The sequence below is a fragment of the Sus scrofa genome, chromosome 7, assembly GCF_000003025.6.
Source record: "Sus scrofa isolate TJ Tabasco breed Duroc chromosome 7, Sscrofa11.1, whole genome shotgun sequence".
Classification (NCBI taxonomy): Eukaryota; Metazoa; Chordata; class Mammalia; order Artiodactyla; family Suidae; genus Sus; species Sus scrofa.
Genome location: NC_010449.5, coordinates 110,636,840 through 110,655,178, shown reverse-complemented (window position 1 = coordinate 110,655,178; position 18,339 = coordinate 110,636,840). Strand labels below are relative to the sequence as shown.

The 18,339-nt window shown below is 37.0% G+C and overlaps 1 protein-coding gene across 1 annotated transcript in view; it reads left to right on the top strand.

The window, feature by feature from the left end:
- The window catches only part of EML5 (echinoderm microtubule associated protein like 5), a 193,516-nt gene that overhangs the window by 50,274 nt on the left and 124,903 nt on the right, over nt 1-18,339 (top strand). Inside the window, 4 exon segments of the mRNA XM_021099592.1 lie at nt 808-876; nt 3,099-3,284; nt 5,515-5,650; nt 7,245-7,446. Of these exon segments, the coding sequence (XP_020955251.1) occupies nt 808-876; nt 3,099-3,284; nt 5,515-5,650; nt 7,245-7,446 (593 nt within the window).

The window sequence follows — 18,339 nt, the reverse complement described above, 5'->3', positions numbered from 1 at the left end:
TTTTTTCTTGTTTGATTTTGTAACAAAAATTATTCATGTGTATTTATAATTTATGGAAATTTGGGAAAAAAATGAAACTTGGGGATCTCCAAAATTTAAGTTACTTTTTTTTGACCCATAAATAATAAAACTGAAAATGAGAAATAAAATTTTTACTGTGAAATAGTTCTTTGGTCTCTTATGTAAGTAGTTCTATATGATAGAAAGCTATAAAAATGTTCCCTATTTTTAGCTGTATGTGTTCAGTGTATATTCTGTTCATTATCTTTCCTCTGTAGAAATTATGCAGATACCTGCTTCATGCCCTAGTTGTGTTGAATCATTCTCATTACTTATAGACCAAAAGTTTTTTTAAATTAAAAATAGAAGTGTTAGTTCCCACTGTGGCGCAACAGGATCAGTGACATCTTGGGAGTGCTGGAACGCAGGTTCATCCCTGGCCCAGCAGGGTGGTCTAAGGATCTGGCATTGCCGCAGCTGTGGCTTAGGTTGTAGCTGTGGCTCAGATCTGATCCCTGGCCCAGGAACTACATACGCCACACTGTGGCCGAAAAAGAAATGAGAAGTGTTAATTTTCATTCCATTTCATGCAGTTGCTTCATACAGTTCATAGAAACTAAGAAATAGTTTTTGTTCCATGTCATTTACATATTTACTTTATTTCTCATATGATTTTGAAGTGTAGGATTCTGATTATTATTTATTGAGGAATATTGTTTTATGACTAAAGTGTTTTAGTCTTTTGGACAGGATTCTTAAATGGTTCTGAAGATAAGTATTTTAATCATGAATCTCATTTGTTTACAGATATTTGATATTTCTTGGGATTTGTACCAGCCAAATAAACTTGTCAGCTGTGGTGTAAAACATATCAAGGTACTAGAAGGGTCATATCTTGTAATAGTCATGTTTACTTACTCTCTGCCACTACACATATCACACTACAATCTAGGATATTTATAGATATTATAGAGAGAGAGAAATGGATGAAAAAAAGATTTAGTATGTTGCTTTCTGATATTTTCCTTTACGTATAAAGCTTAAAAGTAAGAGAGATATACATTTGGAATGGTTTGTTCATTGTCCCGATCCCTCCCACTCCCTCCCCTCCCATCAGGCAACCACAAGTCTCTTCTCCAAGTCCATGATTGATTTTCTTTTCTGAGGAGATGTTCATTTGTGCTGGATATTAGATTCCAGTTATAAGTGATGTCATATGGTATTTGTCTTTGTCTTTCTGGCTCATTTCACTCAGTATGAGATTCTCTAGTTCCATCCATGTTGCTGCAAATGGCATGATGTCATCCTTTTTTATGGCTGAGTAGTATTCCATCGTGTATATAACATTGATCCATCCTTGTGGACATGGATTGTTCATGTTCTATGGAAGGAAGAATCGGGTGGTCTAAGTCCATAGACCAAGTAGCATCTTCATATGACTAGGTTTTGTTCTTAGTGTTACAGTTTATTACCAGTGAGGATTTCCAAGAGTTAAATTTTATGGATGGTTTGTCATGGAAGAGGGAGCAACATAATCATGACTGGGGCAGTGGATCAGGTGTGGCAGAGACAATGTAGGGCAGGGGGTATACACATTAAATAGTTCTGTGTAAAGGAATTAGGCACAGAGAATAAGTTCAACTTTATAAGTAAATTACCACTTAAATAATGTAATTTATTAATATTATATACTTAAAGATCTTACCTGATCTTCAAGATCTCATTTATTTTTTTATTTTTTTGTTTTATTTTGTTTTGTTTTTGCTTTTCAGGGCACGCCCAAGGCATGTGGCGGTTTCCAGGCCAGGGGTCCAGTCAGAGCTGTAGCTGCCAGCCTATACCACAGCCATAGCAATGCCAGATCCGATCCACGTCTGCAGCCTACACCACAGCTCACAGCAACGCTGGATCCTTAACCCATTGAGCGAGGCCAGGGATTGAACCAGCCACCTCATGGTTCCTAGTTGGATTTGTTTCCCCTGCTCCACAGTGGGAACTCCAAGATCTCATTTTAAGTTCTAAAGATTCAAGTTTAAATCTGAAGCCTCAAAGAACTAAAAATTATGATACTTATCTATCCAAACAGCTAATGAATGCTTTAATCTGTGAAGCTTTATGATTTTTAAATTTAAAAGATCTGTGATTTCTGTGCTTAAGTGTAGCTGGTTCTCTTCCCAGTTTCAGTCTATAATTCTGAATCAATGATTCTAAACTTTGGCTGCAAATGAAAATCACTTGAGGGAGAATTAAATCATACTCCTGAGCCTCCACTGAAATAAATTGAGACAGTCCCTGGAGAGTGCAGCCCAGGTATCCAAATGATTTCAGTGTTCAGCAGGAGTTAAGAACCATTATTCTGGGACTCAGATCAGTGATGTTCCATAAATACTGCATCTACGTGGCTGTTGAGCATTGGAAACGTGACTGCCAATATGAAGAAATTAATGTTAGCTTCATTTTCTTTTCTTTTCTTTTTTTTTTTTTTTTTTTTTTTTTTTTTTTTTTTTTTGTCTTTTTGCTATTTCTTGGGCTGCTCCTGCAGTATATGGAGGTTCCCGGGCTAGGGGTCCACTCGGAGCTGTAGCCACCGGCCTACGCCAGAGGCACAGCAACATGGGATCCGAGCCGCGTCTGCAACCTACACCACAGCTCACAGCAACGCTGGATCTCAGTAACCCACTGAGCAAGGGCAGGGACCGAACCCGCAACCTCATGGTTCCTAGTCGGATTTGTTAACCACTGCACCACGATGGGAACTCCCCTTACCTTCATTTTCATTGCTAACCCATCCCCAACTCCTTATCTGAGTTTATGTGGTTTTTTTCCAGAAACCTAAGGAAAACAGCATATTTTTAAAATAATCTAGTTCAGCCCCCCTTAATCTTACAGTAAGGATTGAAATCAGTGATTTATCTGCTCTAACACTGCTAATGCCAACACTCAGATGGGGGTGTGAACGCTGAATGCTGTTGTAAAATAATGGACTTGCTTAGGTAATTTCTAATCTCCAGCTCGAGTGTAATATCAGAGTATTGGAAATTTTTTGCATTATATTATGGGCATTCTTTAATAATTTGATTATCCTGTGTTCTTTTTAGTTTTGGAATTTATGTGGAAATGCTCTGACCCCGAAACGAGGGGTCTTTGGTAAGACTGGTGACCTTCAGACAATATTGTGCCTGGCCTGTGCAAGGGATGAATTAACATATTCTGGTGCACTCAATGGGGATATATATGTTTGGAAAGGAATCAATCTTATACGAACAATACAAGGAGCTCATACTGTAAGTATATTTAAATATTTTGAACACTTGTAGACCTTAACTGCTCACCTTCTTGTCTTAGAACAAAAGGTTCCATAATATAGCAGATGTCTGATCAGTCTAGTTACTTGAAAAGTGCTGTTGCAATTGAACTTGTCTGTTTGTTTTCAAGACTTCAATGAAGAAACGTTGTGCAATTAAATTAGTATAATCGGTATTTTATTCAAACCATTGCTTTAGTATGGTGCCTTTTTTAGTTTTGGAAAAAGCTTGTTAAATTTAACCTGAAGGAAAAAAAAAAGAGAGAGAGTTGCCATTGTGGTACAGTGAAAAGGAATCTGACTAGTATCCATGAGGATATGGGTTCGATTCCTGGCCTCAATAAGTGGGTCAGGGATCCAGTGTTGCTGTGGCTGTGGTGTAGGCCAGCAGCTATAGCTCCAATTTGACCCCTAGCCTGGGAACCTCCATATGCCATAGGTGTGGCCCTAAAAAGAAAAAAAAAAAAAAAAATTTAACCTGAAAGTATTCTAGATTAACCACATTAGAATAGAACTAGTGCTCTTGTGGTTAATTTACCAGTTGGAAATTTGGGGATAGTTTTAGATTAAAATTAACTTTTTTACTTTAATATCATTGATTCATTAAGCGAGTGAAAAAGGAATTTAATTTTTACTTCATGAGATTTTTGTATAAATTATTAAATCAGGGGAAAAATCTGATATTTAAACCTTTTCTGATTTGAACATTTTAGCAGTTGAATCCCTCACATAGTGCAGGGAGCTTAACAGCACAGAGCTGCTTTATTGTTGGCAGGAAGATCTCAGGTAGAAAAGCTATTAAATATATTAATATGAACCACTATTAAATATATACTACATATTAAGTATGTTAAAGAACCACTTAGGGGGAGTTCCCGTCGTGGCGCAGTGGTTAACGAATCCGACTAGGAACCATGAGGTTGCGGGTTCGGTCCCTGCCCTTGCTCAGTGGGTTAACGATCCGGCGTTGCCGTGAGCTGTGGTGTAGGTTGCAGACGCGGCTCGGATCCCATGTTGCTGTGGCTCTGGCGTAGGCCGGTGGCTACAGCTCCAATTGGACCCTTAGCCTGGGAACCTCCATATGCCGCGGGAGCGGCCCAAGAAATAGCAACAACAACAAAAGACAAAAAGACAAAAAAAAAAAAAAAAAGAACCACTTAGGGCAGGACTTGTTTTAAGCAAAATGCCTGAAAAACCAGAAATAGCAGATTCTGGCAAAGGTTGTGCCATCCATATATAAAAATACCAGTTTCTTCCTCATACTTCTCAGCACAGAATGACCACTGTTGTACAGTTTTGCTTGTCTTCTGGGTGAAAAAAATAGTGACTTTTTGTTTCAATTTTCTTTCCTATCTGTGAAGTTTCTTTTTTTTTGACTACAGTTGACCATTAAACAACATGGGTTTGAACTGCAAGGGTCCATTTTTATGCAGATTATTATTTTCAGTAGTAAAAACTACAGTAGTACACAATTCATGGTTGGTTGAATCCACGGATACCATGGAACCTCAGATACGGAGGAACCTCAAATGCAGAGGGATGACTCTTAAGTTATACTGTAATTTTCAACTAGGCAAAGGGTGGGCATTTCTAACCCATGCATTGTTCAAGGGTAACCTGTACTTCAATGTCCTTTTCTATTAATTGGCTTTTCTTATCCTTTCCTCTTTTGTTATTGTTGGATTTTCTTTGTTTGTATATTAGGGATATTAGCCTTTTGACTATATTAGGGATATTTACCTTTTGACAGTCATACACGTTGCAGATACATCCCCACTCTGTTTGTTTTTACTTATGATATCTATTCCATATGAAAAATTGAAAAAATTTCCTTTACATCTTATGGGTAACCTGCCATGCATAAAAAGTTTTCTCACAGCCCAAAGTTACATAAGTGTTATTCTGACTCTTTTTTAATGTATTTATTTTATTTTTTATGTTTAGAATTATATTGTCTATCCAGGATTCACTTTTATAAGGTTTAGCTTAATTTTCTTTTATGTTGTGCCCATGTCATTAAATACCACCTTGGTCGTATATTGAGACCCTGTATATACATAGGTTTATTTCTAGATCATCATTTGTGTTTTCTGATGTATTTGTTTATTCCTATGTCATATCAACAAAATTTTAAGTGGTTTTCTACCTTCATATATAGTAGATTTTATTTAAAAGTATGTATTGTTAAATTATTTTATTACTTCTTTTAGGCAGGAATTTTTAGCATGAATGCTTGTGAAGAAGGCTTTGCTACTGGTGGCAGAGATGGCTGTATTCGTCTTTGGGATTTAACTTTTAAACCAATTACTGTGATTGATCTCAGGGAGACAGACCAGGGATACAAAGGTAATAAGAAATACCCCATTACTAGGCAAATTCTAAACGTACCAAGGATTGTCTGTTCTTTCAGTAAACTTAAAAGTATGTTTTATAAATGTAAATAAGACTTATATTTGCCCCTCCATAATGTATACATTTAATTAAAATCCTTCTGCTAAAGAGGAGAAATTTTGCCTAAAGACAGTCTATGTTTACTGTTATGACAAAGATTCTTTTCATGTCTTATGCCTGTTATAATAGGACCTGCAGAGAGATGTGATAGGTACTTACCTTGGTAACCTTAGAGTTTGAAAATATTTTACTATTAGAATAATAAATGTAACTGTTTAGCAAATAAACTGTTGAAATTAAAGTGTGTTGAGGGTTAGGGGAACTTTTGTTTAGGTGATTTAAATGCATGTAGATGTGTTTTTCCTTCATTCAAATTTGTCAGTAATCTGGAGGTAACTTTTTCTTTGGGGGATTTGTAAAAAATTGATGTAATAAAACAGAATCTTGGAGTTCCCACTGTGGCTCAGCGGGTTATGAACCCGACTAGCATCCATGAGGATACCAGTTCAATCACTGGCCTCACTCAGTGGGTTAAGGATCTGGTGTTGCTGTGAGCTACGGTATAGGTCATAGACATAGCTTGAATCTGGCGTGGCTATGGCTGGTAGCTGCAGCTTCAATTTGACACCTAGCCTGGGAACTTCCATATGCCAAAGGCGTGGCTTTAAAAAGAAATAAAATAAATAAGATAAAGCATAATATTTCACTATAAAGGTAAATTATCCACTAGTGTGTTATTATGAGAATAGGGTTAGAAGTTACACAGGTCTATTTTAAGCCATATTTCAGTTACTTATTAGATTTGTGACCTTTCACTATAAAATGAAAATAAGAAAAACTATCTCAGAGGATTAAATGAGCTAATATATGTAAAATATTTAGAGGAGTGTCTGCCATATAATAATCATCCAGGAAGTGTTAACTGCTGTACTGTTTTCATTAGTTTTGCTGAACATTATTGTACTTTAAAGTTTACAAAGCAATTTGACACTTTTTCTTACTAGATTCTCACAACATTGTAAGTTACACAGCACCTTAATGTTGGACACTGTGCTATTCAGATGAGGAAACTGAGGAAAACACTAGCTTTCCAGAGGTTACAAAAGTGATTGTGTACAGAAAAGTAAAAATCTCTCTTCTTAATAGTTTTATGAGCACATTGAAGAAATGAAATTACAGATACATGAAAAATGAGATTTGTAAGAGAAGAATACAATTTTATGAGGGTAGTTACTGAATAATTACTTTTTGGATGATGCAAACTGTGTTATTAGACTTTGGCTAAAGAAATGATCAGACTATGACTGATGTCTAATAAGGAAGAAGAATATATGTCTTGAAGGATGGGTAGAAATTAGATACATAAAAAGAGATATATTCCACATAGAAAACAGCATGGATAAATGAAGAAAATATGTGGATCCAAGACTTGCAGATTCGTTTTATCTTACATCTCAGGTGTAAAAAGTACAAAACTTAGTAGCGGTTTAGGCAGATTGGCATTCTATTATTATAGTATTGATCTTAAATACAGTTCAATTTTGACTAGGTTTGTCTGTAAGGAGTGTTTGTTGGCGAGGTGACCACATTCTGGTTGGAACACAGGACAGTGAAATTTTTGAAATTGTGGTGCATGAAAGAAACAAACCTTTCCTGATTATGCAAGGGCATTGTGAAGGTGAACTTTGGGCACTTGCCGTCCATCCTACTAAACCTTTGGCTGTGACTGGAAGTGATGATCGTTCAGTCAGGTAAGCAAATCATAAAGTAATTGCATAGGCTGGAATTTATCCTTAGATAAACATATGAAAAACTTTAAAAATACTTAGATTTAAATTTTATCAGTTTATGGTATAACAAATAAACATAATAGGTACTTAGCATTAAATATTTATAAGATTTAGGTTTTTCTCTTAAAAACCCAAGTTGGAGTTTGTCTATGTCAGAATGTACAGAACTACCTCATTCTTTTTAACAGCCTATATAATATTCCACTGGGTGGGCGTACTGTAATTTATTCAATTAATCCATCATTGATGGGAGTTTAGGTTCTTCCAGTTTTGTGCTTTTAAATACAATGCTTGCAATGAATATCTTTATACCTTTGCCATTTTGTACATGTGTAAACATGAATATTTCCATGGTAAATTCTTAGCAGTGTTCAAAAGATATATGCATTTTAAATTTTGATAGATAGCACCTCACAGAGGCAATAACAATTTACACACCTATCAGCAATGCGTGACAGTACCCATTTTCTCACATTCTAGCACTAATTATTACCCCAAAAGGTCATGATATCTTGTTATGTTTTGAAGACATGCTTTCCTCTCATACTGAGGGGTCTTGAGAATGTTTTCATATGTTTAGAGGACATTTGTATTTCCTTTTCTATGACCTGTCTGTTCAAGCTCTTTGCCTATTTTCTACTAGTTCATTGGTCTTTTTCTGATTATTTTCAAATAGGATCAAGTACCTGTCTATGTATGAAAGCAATTAGCCTTTTGTCTTTGACAGTGGTTTTTAAAGTGTGGTCTCTGGATCAGCAGCATCAGTATTACAAGGGAACTTGTAGGAAATGCAAATTATCATGCCTTATACAGGACCTCATGTCAGAAATTCACCAATCTGTGGTTTAACAAACCTTCCAAGTAGCTATGATAACACTAAAGTTTGGGAACCATTGCTTGATGATATGAGTTATTTTTTTCCACTTTGATGTTGTCTTTTTTACCCATTTCATCAGTAAATATTTGCATTTGTATCTCTAAAAGATAACTATAAACACCACAATACTGTTATCACCCAGTATTCCTTTGTCTTCTTAGAATTAACCTTCTGATAAAGTCCATTTATTGCAATTGTTGATATGTCCTTTAAATTTCTTTTATTCCATAGCTTCCCTGCTTCCCCTTAAATTTTTCCACTTGTAGTTTATTTGTTGAAGAAACTAAGTATTTTCCTGCCAGAGCTCCACACGTTCTGGATTAGGCGAATTGAATACTTATTTTAACATGTTCTCGCTCCCCTGTATCCTATAAACTGATAGTTGCATTTAAAGTTTGATGAGATGAAGTTACAAGTTTTCACCAAGAATATTTCCTAAGTGGTAATGTGTGTCTCTAATTTGATGGTATATAATATTTAGTCTCTTTTTTATCATGTTAGTAGCCACTGATATTTGTTATCCAGTTCAGTGTTCCTCAACCTTTTTTAAAACTTGCTTTCCTAATGAGACTTTTTAGACCTTTTTTCCCCCAATCGCACTCCTTCCCTATGAAATTTTAATACTGCAAAAACGCGGTAGATATATCTGGTTTTGTGCTGTGGTCTTTAAAGCACCACAAACTCATGTACTGTATGATTTTTACCCATAAGAACTAATTTTTAGCCTCTTTGGAATAATATCACCCTTGTTGAGGACACATAACCTAGATCCATTATCTTATTAAGAATTTCAGATAGTGGTATTCTAACTTTATCATTCATTATTCATTTGTTAGCCACCATATTTCTATAAAGAGAATTTCTCCTCATTCACTGTTTGGTTATACTGGGTATAATTTGCATAGGAAAAGAAGAAAAGTGCTTAATTTTTTTACATTTACTGATTTTAAAAGTTCCCTAGGGGAGTTCCCGTTGTGGCGCAATGGTTAAGGAATCCGACTAGGAACCGTGAGATTGTGGGTTTGATCCCTGGCCTTGCTCAGTGGGTTAAGGATCTGGCGTTGCTGTGAGCTGTGGTGTAAGCCGGTGGCTACAGCTCCAATTAGACCTCTAGCCTGGGAACCTCCATATGCCATGGGAAGTGGCCCTAGAAAAGGCAAAAAGACCAAAAAAAAAAAAAAAAAAGTTCCCTAGGAGTTCCCATTGTGGCTCAGTGGTAACAAACCCTACTAGTATCTATGAGGTTGCGGATTTGATCCCTGGCCTTGTTACGTAGACTAAGGATACAGCTTTGCTGTGACTGTGGTGTAGGCTGGCAGCTGCAGCTCTGATTTGACTCCTAGCTTGGAAACTTCCATATACCGTGGGTGTGGCCCTAAAAAGAAAAAAGATTCCCTAGAATCCTTTCTATGATCTATTTACATTTCTTGCTCTTTTTTTCCTATAGGGTTGTAGATCTCTTTCTTCTTTATTTTTAGCAGTTGTTTGTATGTTAAGGATATTAACCTTTGTGATGTAAGTTGCAAATAATTTTTACCAAATTTGTTACTTGCTTTTTTGCTTTGCTTAGCGTTTTGGCCGTGAAAAAAAATTTTTTTTTTTGTCATTTTGTTTATGCAGCTGAATTTATCAACATTTTATTTTATGACCTATACATTTTCTATCATGGAGAAACCCTCCCCAAAGTTAAAAAGTTTTCCAATATTCTTCTAGAGCATTAATGGGTTTATTTTTTTTAATTACTCAATGAATTTTATTATATTTATAGTTGTACAGCAATCATCACAACCCAATTTTATAGCATTTCCATCCCAAACCCAGTGGGTTTATTTTTTATGTTTAACTCCTAATGTGTGTAAAGTTTAGTATAAGTTAAATGGGGATGCAACCTAATTCTTTCCAGATAATACTGACTTTTTAAATGGTATGTTAATCAGTCATGCCATTTACTACCCTTGTGTTACTCATTTTTTGGAGAGATGCTATAGCTCTGTGTCCAATGGAAACTTGCTGTGGGACTACACTTTACTCATGTGCTTTGCTAGAAACTGTTTCAGTTTCTTCTATTTTAGGAAGACAACTATTACTAGCTCTGCATAACTGTTGAAAAAATGGCAGCTAGTCCTTTAAAAAGTAATTATGTTACTTGAAAACTGGGTTTACCTCTTGATGAGTGTTGACTCAAAAGACACCAGCCAGGAGTTCCCTTCATGGCTCAGCAGAAACTGACTAGGATCCATGAGGACGCAGGATCTTGCCTTGCTGTGGCTGTGGTATAGGCTGGCAGCTACAGCTCTAATTCGACCCCTAGCTCAGGAACCTCCATATGCTTCAGGTGCAGCCCCAAAACGCCAAAAAAAAAAAAAAGAAGACACAAACCAAAGGTCAGGAGAAGGAAGGATTTATTACAGCAGTAAGGAGAGCACTGGGCAGTCTTTCCCAAACCAGTGACTCCCCAAACAGCAAAAGTGGGGAAGTTTTAAGCTAAGGCTACATACATATTCATGAAGGTGCTTGGGCAGAAGAAAATTCAGCATAAAATTAGAACAGGAGTTCCTGTTGTGGCTCAGTGGTTAACGAATCCGACTAGGAACCATGAGGTTTTGGGTTCAGTCCCTGGCCTTGCTCAGTGGGTTAAGGATCCGGTGTTGCCGTGAGCTGTGGTGTAGGTCACAGATGGGGCTCGGATCCCATGTTGCTGTGGCTTTGGGTAGGCTGGAGGCTACAGCTCCGATTAGACCCCTAGTCTGGGAACCTCCATATGCCATGGGAGCAGCCCTAGAAAAAGGCAAAAAGCAAAAAAAAAGGTCCTCAGAGTCCAGGCTTTAACTGATTGAAGTCATGAAGGTCAGAAAGGGTCAACATCATCATCCCTTAGGTTCCCGTGGATCTGGGGTTGAGGGCTTCTGGCTAATCTTTTACCATTGAAACAGAACCGAGTCTTTACAGAGATTCTTATCTTTGCTATGGTTACTTCTCTTGATAACAGTCATTTGTTTCTGCATTCTTTTGTTCTCCTTAAGATTGTTAATTACTGAGACCTACACCAGGACAAGCATTGTGGCCAGGCTTAGATCACAAAATGGCTTAGGTCAACATGGCTTCTCTTCTGTCAAGTAAAGGCATGCCTGCTTCTCTTTCTCTAGGGAACCCTTACCCTCTCTACTTAAAATTGCTCAGACTTCTGTTTCTATCATTGGTGGGCAAGTTATTTGGAAATAAACTCTTCCATTGAAAACAACTAAAACTGCTGGTTAAAATGTAAATCACCTTAAAAATATTCAAAGAACAGTCAAGATAGTAAGAAACTATCAGCCAAATCTTGAAAGAAAATGTGAATTTAGGAGTGCTAGTGGGCCAAAGTCACTTTTGCCCCAAAGGCATTTTTCTTCTATTGACTAAACTTGGCTCTGTTTTTGGCTTTCTCCTGGGGCATAGGGGCAGAAGTCAAGACTCAGAACCTGCCCAAGGAGAGTAGTCCAACACCCCCTACTTTAAGTATAGATTTGGCTCTAAAAAAATGTTTCTTGCAAATTCATGTGGAAATGGAGATCTTGCTTCCTATTTCAAATTTTGATAGCACAGAAAGTATATAGAGCAGCTTGATGTTGCAGAAAGTATATAGAGCAGCTTTATATTGTTATTCAAACAGTATCATAATTGTCCCAAAGACTTTACCACAGTGTTGGGGTTGGTTTTATTTCTTTTAGGCCACAGCCATAGCATGTGGAAGTTCCAGGGCCAGGGATCAAACCTTCCACACAGCAGCCACTTAAACCACAGCGACAATTCTGGATGCTTAACCTGCTAGGGAACTCAACTGTAGTGTCGTAAAAAAAACAAAATTCAACTAAATTTGAAGATCTCATTGGCTTTATTAAATGACTCATGAATCAGGCAGTATCCCATCTAACAAGTAATAAAGTTCTCTGAGGAATTGTACAAAATGGAAGGTTTTTAAAGGCAGGAAGGGCTGGAGTTCGGTTGTGGCACAGCAGGTTAAGGATCTGGTGTTGTTTGGCTCAGGAACTTCCACATACCATGGGTGCAGCCAAAAATAAATAAATAAATAATAATAAGGGCAAAAAGGGAGTGGGACAAGAAAATTGAAAACAAAAGAAAGGATTATTTCAGGCAAGGTTACCTTCCTTTGAGGGAAGAGTGAGAGGGACTGTCATGCAGATTACCTCATAAGTGTTAATCAGGAAATTCCAGACTGATGGGTTTAAAATTCCACTCCTGGGAGAAACTGAACTGCAGTTAGGTTAGGTATTAAGTTTTGGTTTGTTGATGTGGGCCTTAGCAAAAGTGACTCCATTTCAGGCTTGTTGTTTCATTTCTCTTAAAAACAGCATATGTGGAGTTACTGTCATGGCTCAGTAGTAGCAAAACCAACAAGAATCTATGAGGATGCAGGTTCAGTCCCTACGCTCACTCAGTGGGTTAAGAATCCAGCATTACTGTGAGCTGTGGTGTAGGTCGCAGACGTGGCTCGGATCCCATGTTGCTGTGGCTGTGGCATAGGCTGGCAACTACAGTTCCAATTCAGTCCCTAGCCTGGGAACTTACATATGCCACAGGTGTGACCCTAAAAAGGCAAACAAATAAATAAATAAATAAAACAAAGTTTCAGGTAAGTTCTGGTTTTGCCTTATAATTTTGGGTTAAATTCGTTAAGAAACAGTATCAAATCTGCAACAAGCTAATTGCTAAAGCCATTCAGTGTTTAATAATGGTAGTTAACAGTAGTGCTGGTTTAGAAAAATTTCAGTCTTGGCTCTAGGATCAAAATATCATAATAAAACTTTACTACTGCTAAGCTGTTAACCTACTGTGTAGTAGGGCAAGTGAGGATTTTTAGCTTCTATTCCTGACAAAAAATTCAGAACAGACAGTGGTTAAATCCTCTAGAGAAAATGAAGTTTACCATTAGCATTGTTGGTTGTTTTTTTATTTTTTAATATTTTTGTGGCCATACCTGTAACATATGAAAGTTCCCAACCTGGAGGTCAAATCAGAGCTATAGCTGCCAGCCTACACCACAACCATGGCAACATCAGATCTGAGCTGCATCTGTGACCTATGCCACAGCTTATGGCAGCACTGGATCCTTAACCCACTGAGCAAGGCCAGGGATTGAACCCACATCCTCATGGATACTAGTAAGGTTGTTAACCCACTGAGCCACAGCAGGAACTCCATCTACATTATTGGCCCTTAAAACACATGATTTGAGTTGTTTCTTTTTTCTTTTTCTTTTGTTGCAAAATACTTACTAAAGAATAATACATAATAATCACAGACTTTAAACAGCTTACATTATTACAGGCTTTGTAAATCTGTCTAAACCTTTTTCTCCATACATATTTTTTACCCCAGTGTGATTCTACTTTATGTTGTTTTAGATTCCTGCTTCCTAACTAATATTAGAATATTTTGAAAATATTCTAACCTGCTAATTCTAAATTCTAATAGTTACACACAAACTATTCATTAAAGCTAATTCTTTATCATTTCAAACTTGGCTTTGACTCCTCAAATAAACAACTAAGTAGTACTGGTAACATCTGCTGAGTTATAAAGACTCAAGGAAAATCACTCAAAATTACTTCCTTCATTTTTAATTAATTGTTCGTGTTGTTCCCAAAACCCTCAACTCTTTAAGCAAGTGTTCTTGCCAAAAGCTACTAGTTCTTAAATGAATGTATTTTTTCTGGGATGCATTTCTTCAGCTACTGCAATCTAAAATGATTTAGCTAATCCATTACTAGTAAACAGCTTTCTTTGCTTGTCTAAGAAATGAGCCACTCAGAAACTTAATTTTATAAGTAAAATCTCATTCTTCTGCAAAGAAATTCTGTTGCAATGAGGTTTTTTAAATTTCCTAATTTTTCTGACTGTTGCTTTTCTGTAAGTTGAAGATATTGTGATGAGTGTTTAGTCTAGCAATATTAATGCATATTTGTATTATTTTAGTACAGCTGTAGTGTCATTGCATAATAAACATAATGCTTCACTATCCAGTTCAATAGCAGTGTAAATTAAAAACTCAGCATTTGAAGTTTACTTTTCTCCTTATTTTCCTTGTTTTTGATATGATGGGAATATACTAGAAATAAAGAATAATAAAATGCCATTATATGATAATACATATAGAACTTGGAATTCTGTCAGGTTGTGATTGTGTCACTTCAGTTTATAGTATACCAGAGAAGCTGTGCAAAGTGATACATGTCACATACCATCCACTGTCTGTTTTTTAAGATTTAGCTCTACTTCTGTAGTGTGAAAGAAGCTATAGAAAATATGAAAACAAACCAGTGTGGTTGTGTTCCCATACAACTTGATTTGTGGACATTGAAATTTGAAATTTTTTTCTTCCTTTTTCTTTTTACAGCTGCACCTGCAGCATATGAAAGTTCCTGAGCCAGAGGTTGAATCGGAGCTGCAGCTGGGGCTCTGCCACAGCCATGGTAACACTGGATCTAAAACACATCTGTAGCCTACGCAGCAGCTTTTGGCAACACTGAATACCTTAACCCACTGAGCAAGACCCACATCCTCAGAGAGACATCATGTTCTTAACCCACTGGGCCATAATGAGAACTCCTGAAATTTGAATTTCATATAATTTTCTCATGTCTCAAAATGTCATTCTTTGAAAAAATTTTTTGAACCATTAAAAAAATGTGAAAACAAGGAAGGGGATCAAGACAGTGGAATAGAAAGACATGGAGCTCCCTTACCCCCATAAACATGTCAAAAATACATCTCTGTATAGAACAATTCTCTTGGAAAACTAATTGGAAACTAACAGAATTCCTGTGCAACCAGAGCTTCAAGAAAGATCTTCATGTTGCTAGGTATGATGGAGAAAGGGGTATTGGGTCAGGATCGGTGCCCTTGCAAGGGATCCAAAGGGAGGAGAAGGTCTCCACAGGAAGATCCTCACCCTGGAGAGCGAGCAGGTTGAATCACAGTCTGGCATCCCAGATGTGATGAAGAAACCTAGGCTCTACTTGCGAGGAATGTGCACAACAATAAGGGTGGAGAGAGCCTTGCACTGGTAGCTGCCACCTCGCCACACTCCCCAATCCGAATGGAGCAAATACCTTAGTCCTGATCACTCCACACCACAGCCTGGTGCAAGATCTCGGCCAACCAGGCCCTGGAAAAAGACACAGAGACAGACCGCAAGGCTTGGGGTGTAGTTCAGATGGAGTAGCAGTGACCGCTATTAGTACACACAGGAACATGTAGAGGTTCATCTCTCAATGAGAGTGCCCTGTCTCCACCCACTCTACACTGCATATTAGTGCTAGATCTGGGGAAGATAAGTCCTTGGAGAAAACTGCAGCCCACATCTCTGGCAGCAGGGCAGCCTTCTCAATTCCTATAGCCATAATATCCTGACCCCTGTTCTTCTCCACACCACACCCTTGCAGTAGAACTGAGAAGAACTGGAATGGTATAAGCATGCCAACCTACATAATAGGAGTTCCAGAAGGAGAAGAGAGAAGATTGGAAATGTATTTAAAGAAACTATAGCTGAAAATTTCCCAAACCTAAAGAAGGAAACATATACAGGTACAGGAAGCACAGACGATCCCAAACAAGATAAACTCAGACAGACCCACACCAGGACACATAGCATAATTAAACTGGCAAAAATTAAACATAAAAAGAGGGTTCCAAAGGCCACAAAAAAAAGTCAGTTTTAAGGGAACCTCCAAGGCTAACAGCTGATTTCTCTATAGAAATTTTGTAGGCCAGAATGGAATGGCATGATATATTCAAAGTCCTGAAAGGAAAAAGTCTGCAACTTAGGATATTCTGTCCAGCAAGATTATCATTTATAGTAGAAGGAGATATAAAAAAATTTCTTAGACAAGTGAAAGCAGAAGATTTTAGCAATACTAAAAGAAATATTGAAGGATCTAATCTAAATAAAAATAAGCAAGAATCTATAGGAAAGGGAAATATCATAATAGGAAGAGCAAATATATAATAAGGAGTAAAGATCACTTAAGCTAGATAATTAAAAACCATAAAAAATTATACAAGCAATTAGGATTATAGTAAACAAGATAAGCATGAAGATGTAAATAAGACATCAAAATCACAAAATGGGGAAGGCGAGTATAAAAATGTAGATCTTTAGAGTGTGTTTGAATTTGAATGAATATCAGTTTAAAGCAAGTGGATATCATTACGAGTCAACATACTTGAACTCCATGGTAACCACAAATCAAAAATATAAAATCTCAGTTCCCATTGTGGCGCAGCAGAAACGAATCTGACTAGTATCCTTGAGGATGCGGGTTCGATCCCTGGCCTCGTTCAGTGAGTTGGGAATCCAGCGTTGCCATGAGCTGTGGTGTAGGTTGCAGATGTATCTCAGATCCCATGTGGCTGTGGCTGTGTAGGTTGGCAGCTGTAGCTCCGATTCAACTGCTAGCCAAGGAACTTCCATATGCCATGGGTCTGGACCTAAAAAGCAAAAAAATATATACACACACACATGCACAGACACACACACAAAAGAAAGGAACTCAGGCATGCTACAAAAGAAAATCATCAAACCACAAAAGGAAAAACAAAAAGAAGAAATAAAGAAAAACTGCAAAACAGCTAGAAAACAAGGATTAAAATGGCAAATATATATACCTATCAATAATTACTTTAAATGTCAGTGGACTAAAAGCTCTGATCCAAAGCCAGAGTGGCAGATTGGGTTTAAAAAATAAGAACCTGCAACATATTACCCATAGGAGGCTCACATCAGGGCAGAAAACACACAAAGACTGAAAGCGAGGAGATGGAAAAAGATATCTCATGCAAATGGAAACATCAAGAAAGTGGAGATAGCAAAACTCATAACAGACGAGATAAACTTTAAAGCAAAGTCTATAAAGAAAGACAAAGGCATTATATAGTGATAAAGGGATCAATACAAAAAGAGGATATTACACTCATTAACATATATGTACCTAATGTAGGAGAAGCTAAATACACTTAAAAAATACTAAAAGACATAAAGGGAGAAATTGAGCAGGAGTACAATAGTAGGAGACTTTAACACTTTAACATCCCACTGACATCAATGGACAGGTCAAGACAAAACTAATAAGGCAATAGAGGTCCTAAATGACACAATACATCAGTTGGACTTAATTGATATCTATAGGATGCTACATCCAAAAAACCCAGAATACACATTCTTTTCAAACACACATGGAATTTTTCTAGGATAGAAATTATTTTAATATCTTTTCTGACTACAACAGTATGGAATTAGAAATCAACTGCAGAAAGGAAAATGGGTAAAGACATTAAAAATCAATAGAATAAAATCAAGACCTGTATTGTTTGGAAGGCTAAAAAAAAGGACAAATCTCTGGCCAGGCTTACCAAGAAGAAAAGAGAGAGGACTCAAAAAAACAAAAAATGAAAGAAATAACTGATAACACAAAAATACGAAAAAATCCTAAGTGCATTCTATGAACAGTTTATGCCAGCAAACTGGACAACCTAGAAGAAATGGACAAGTTTCTAGAAGTGTACCAGCTGCCATAACTGAGTCAAGAAGAAACATAATTTGAACAGACCAGTCACTAGAAGAGAAATAGAATCTGTTAAAAACAAAAACAACTCCCTGAAAACTAAAGTCTAAGATCAGGGGACTTCACTGGAGAATTCAACCAAACATACAAAGAACCTTAACAATCTTTCTCAAACTATTCCAAAAAAATTAAAGAGGAGGGAACACACTTGAGGAGGGAAAACTAAAGTCTAAGATCAGGGGACTTCACTGGAGAATTCAACCAAACATACAAAGAACCTTAACAATCTTTCTCAAACTATTCCAAAAAAATTAAAGAGGAGGGAACACACTTGCAAATTAACTCTTATGAGGCAACCATCACCTGATACCAAAACCAGACAAAGACACTGCAGAAAAAGATAATTACAAGCTA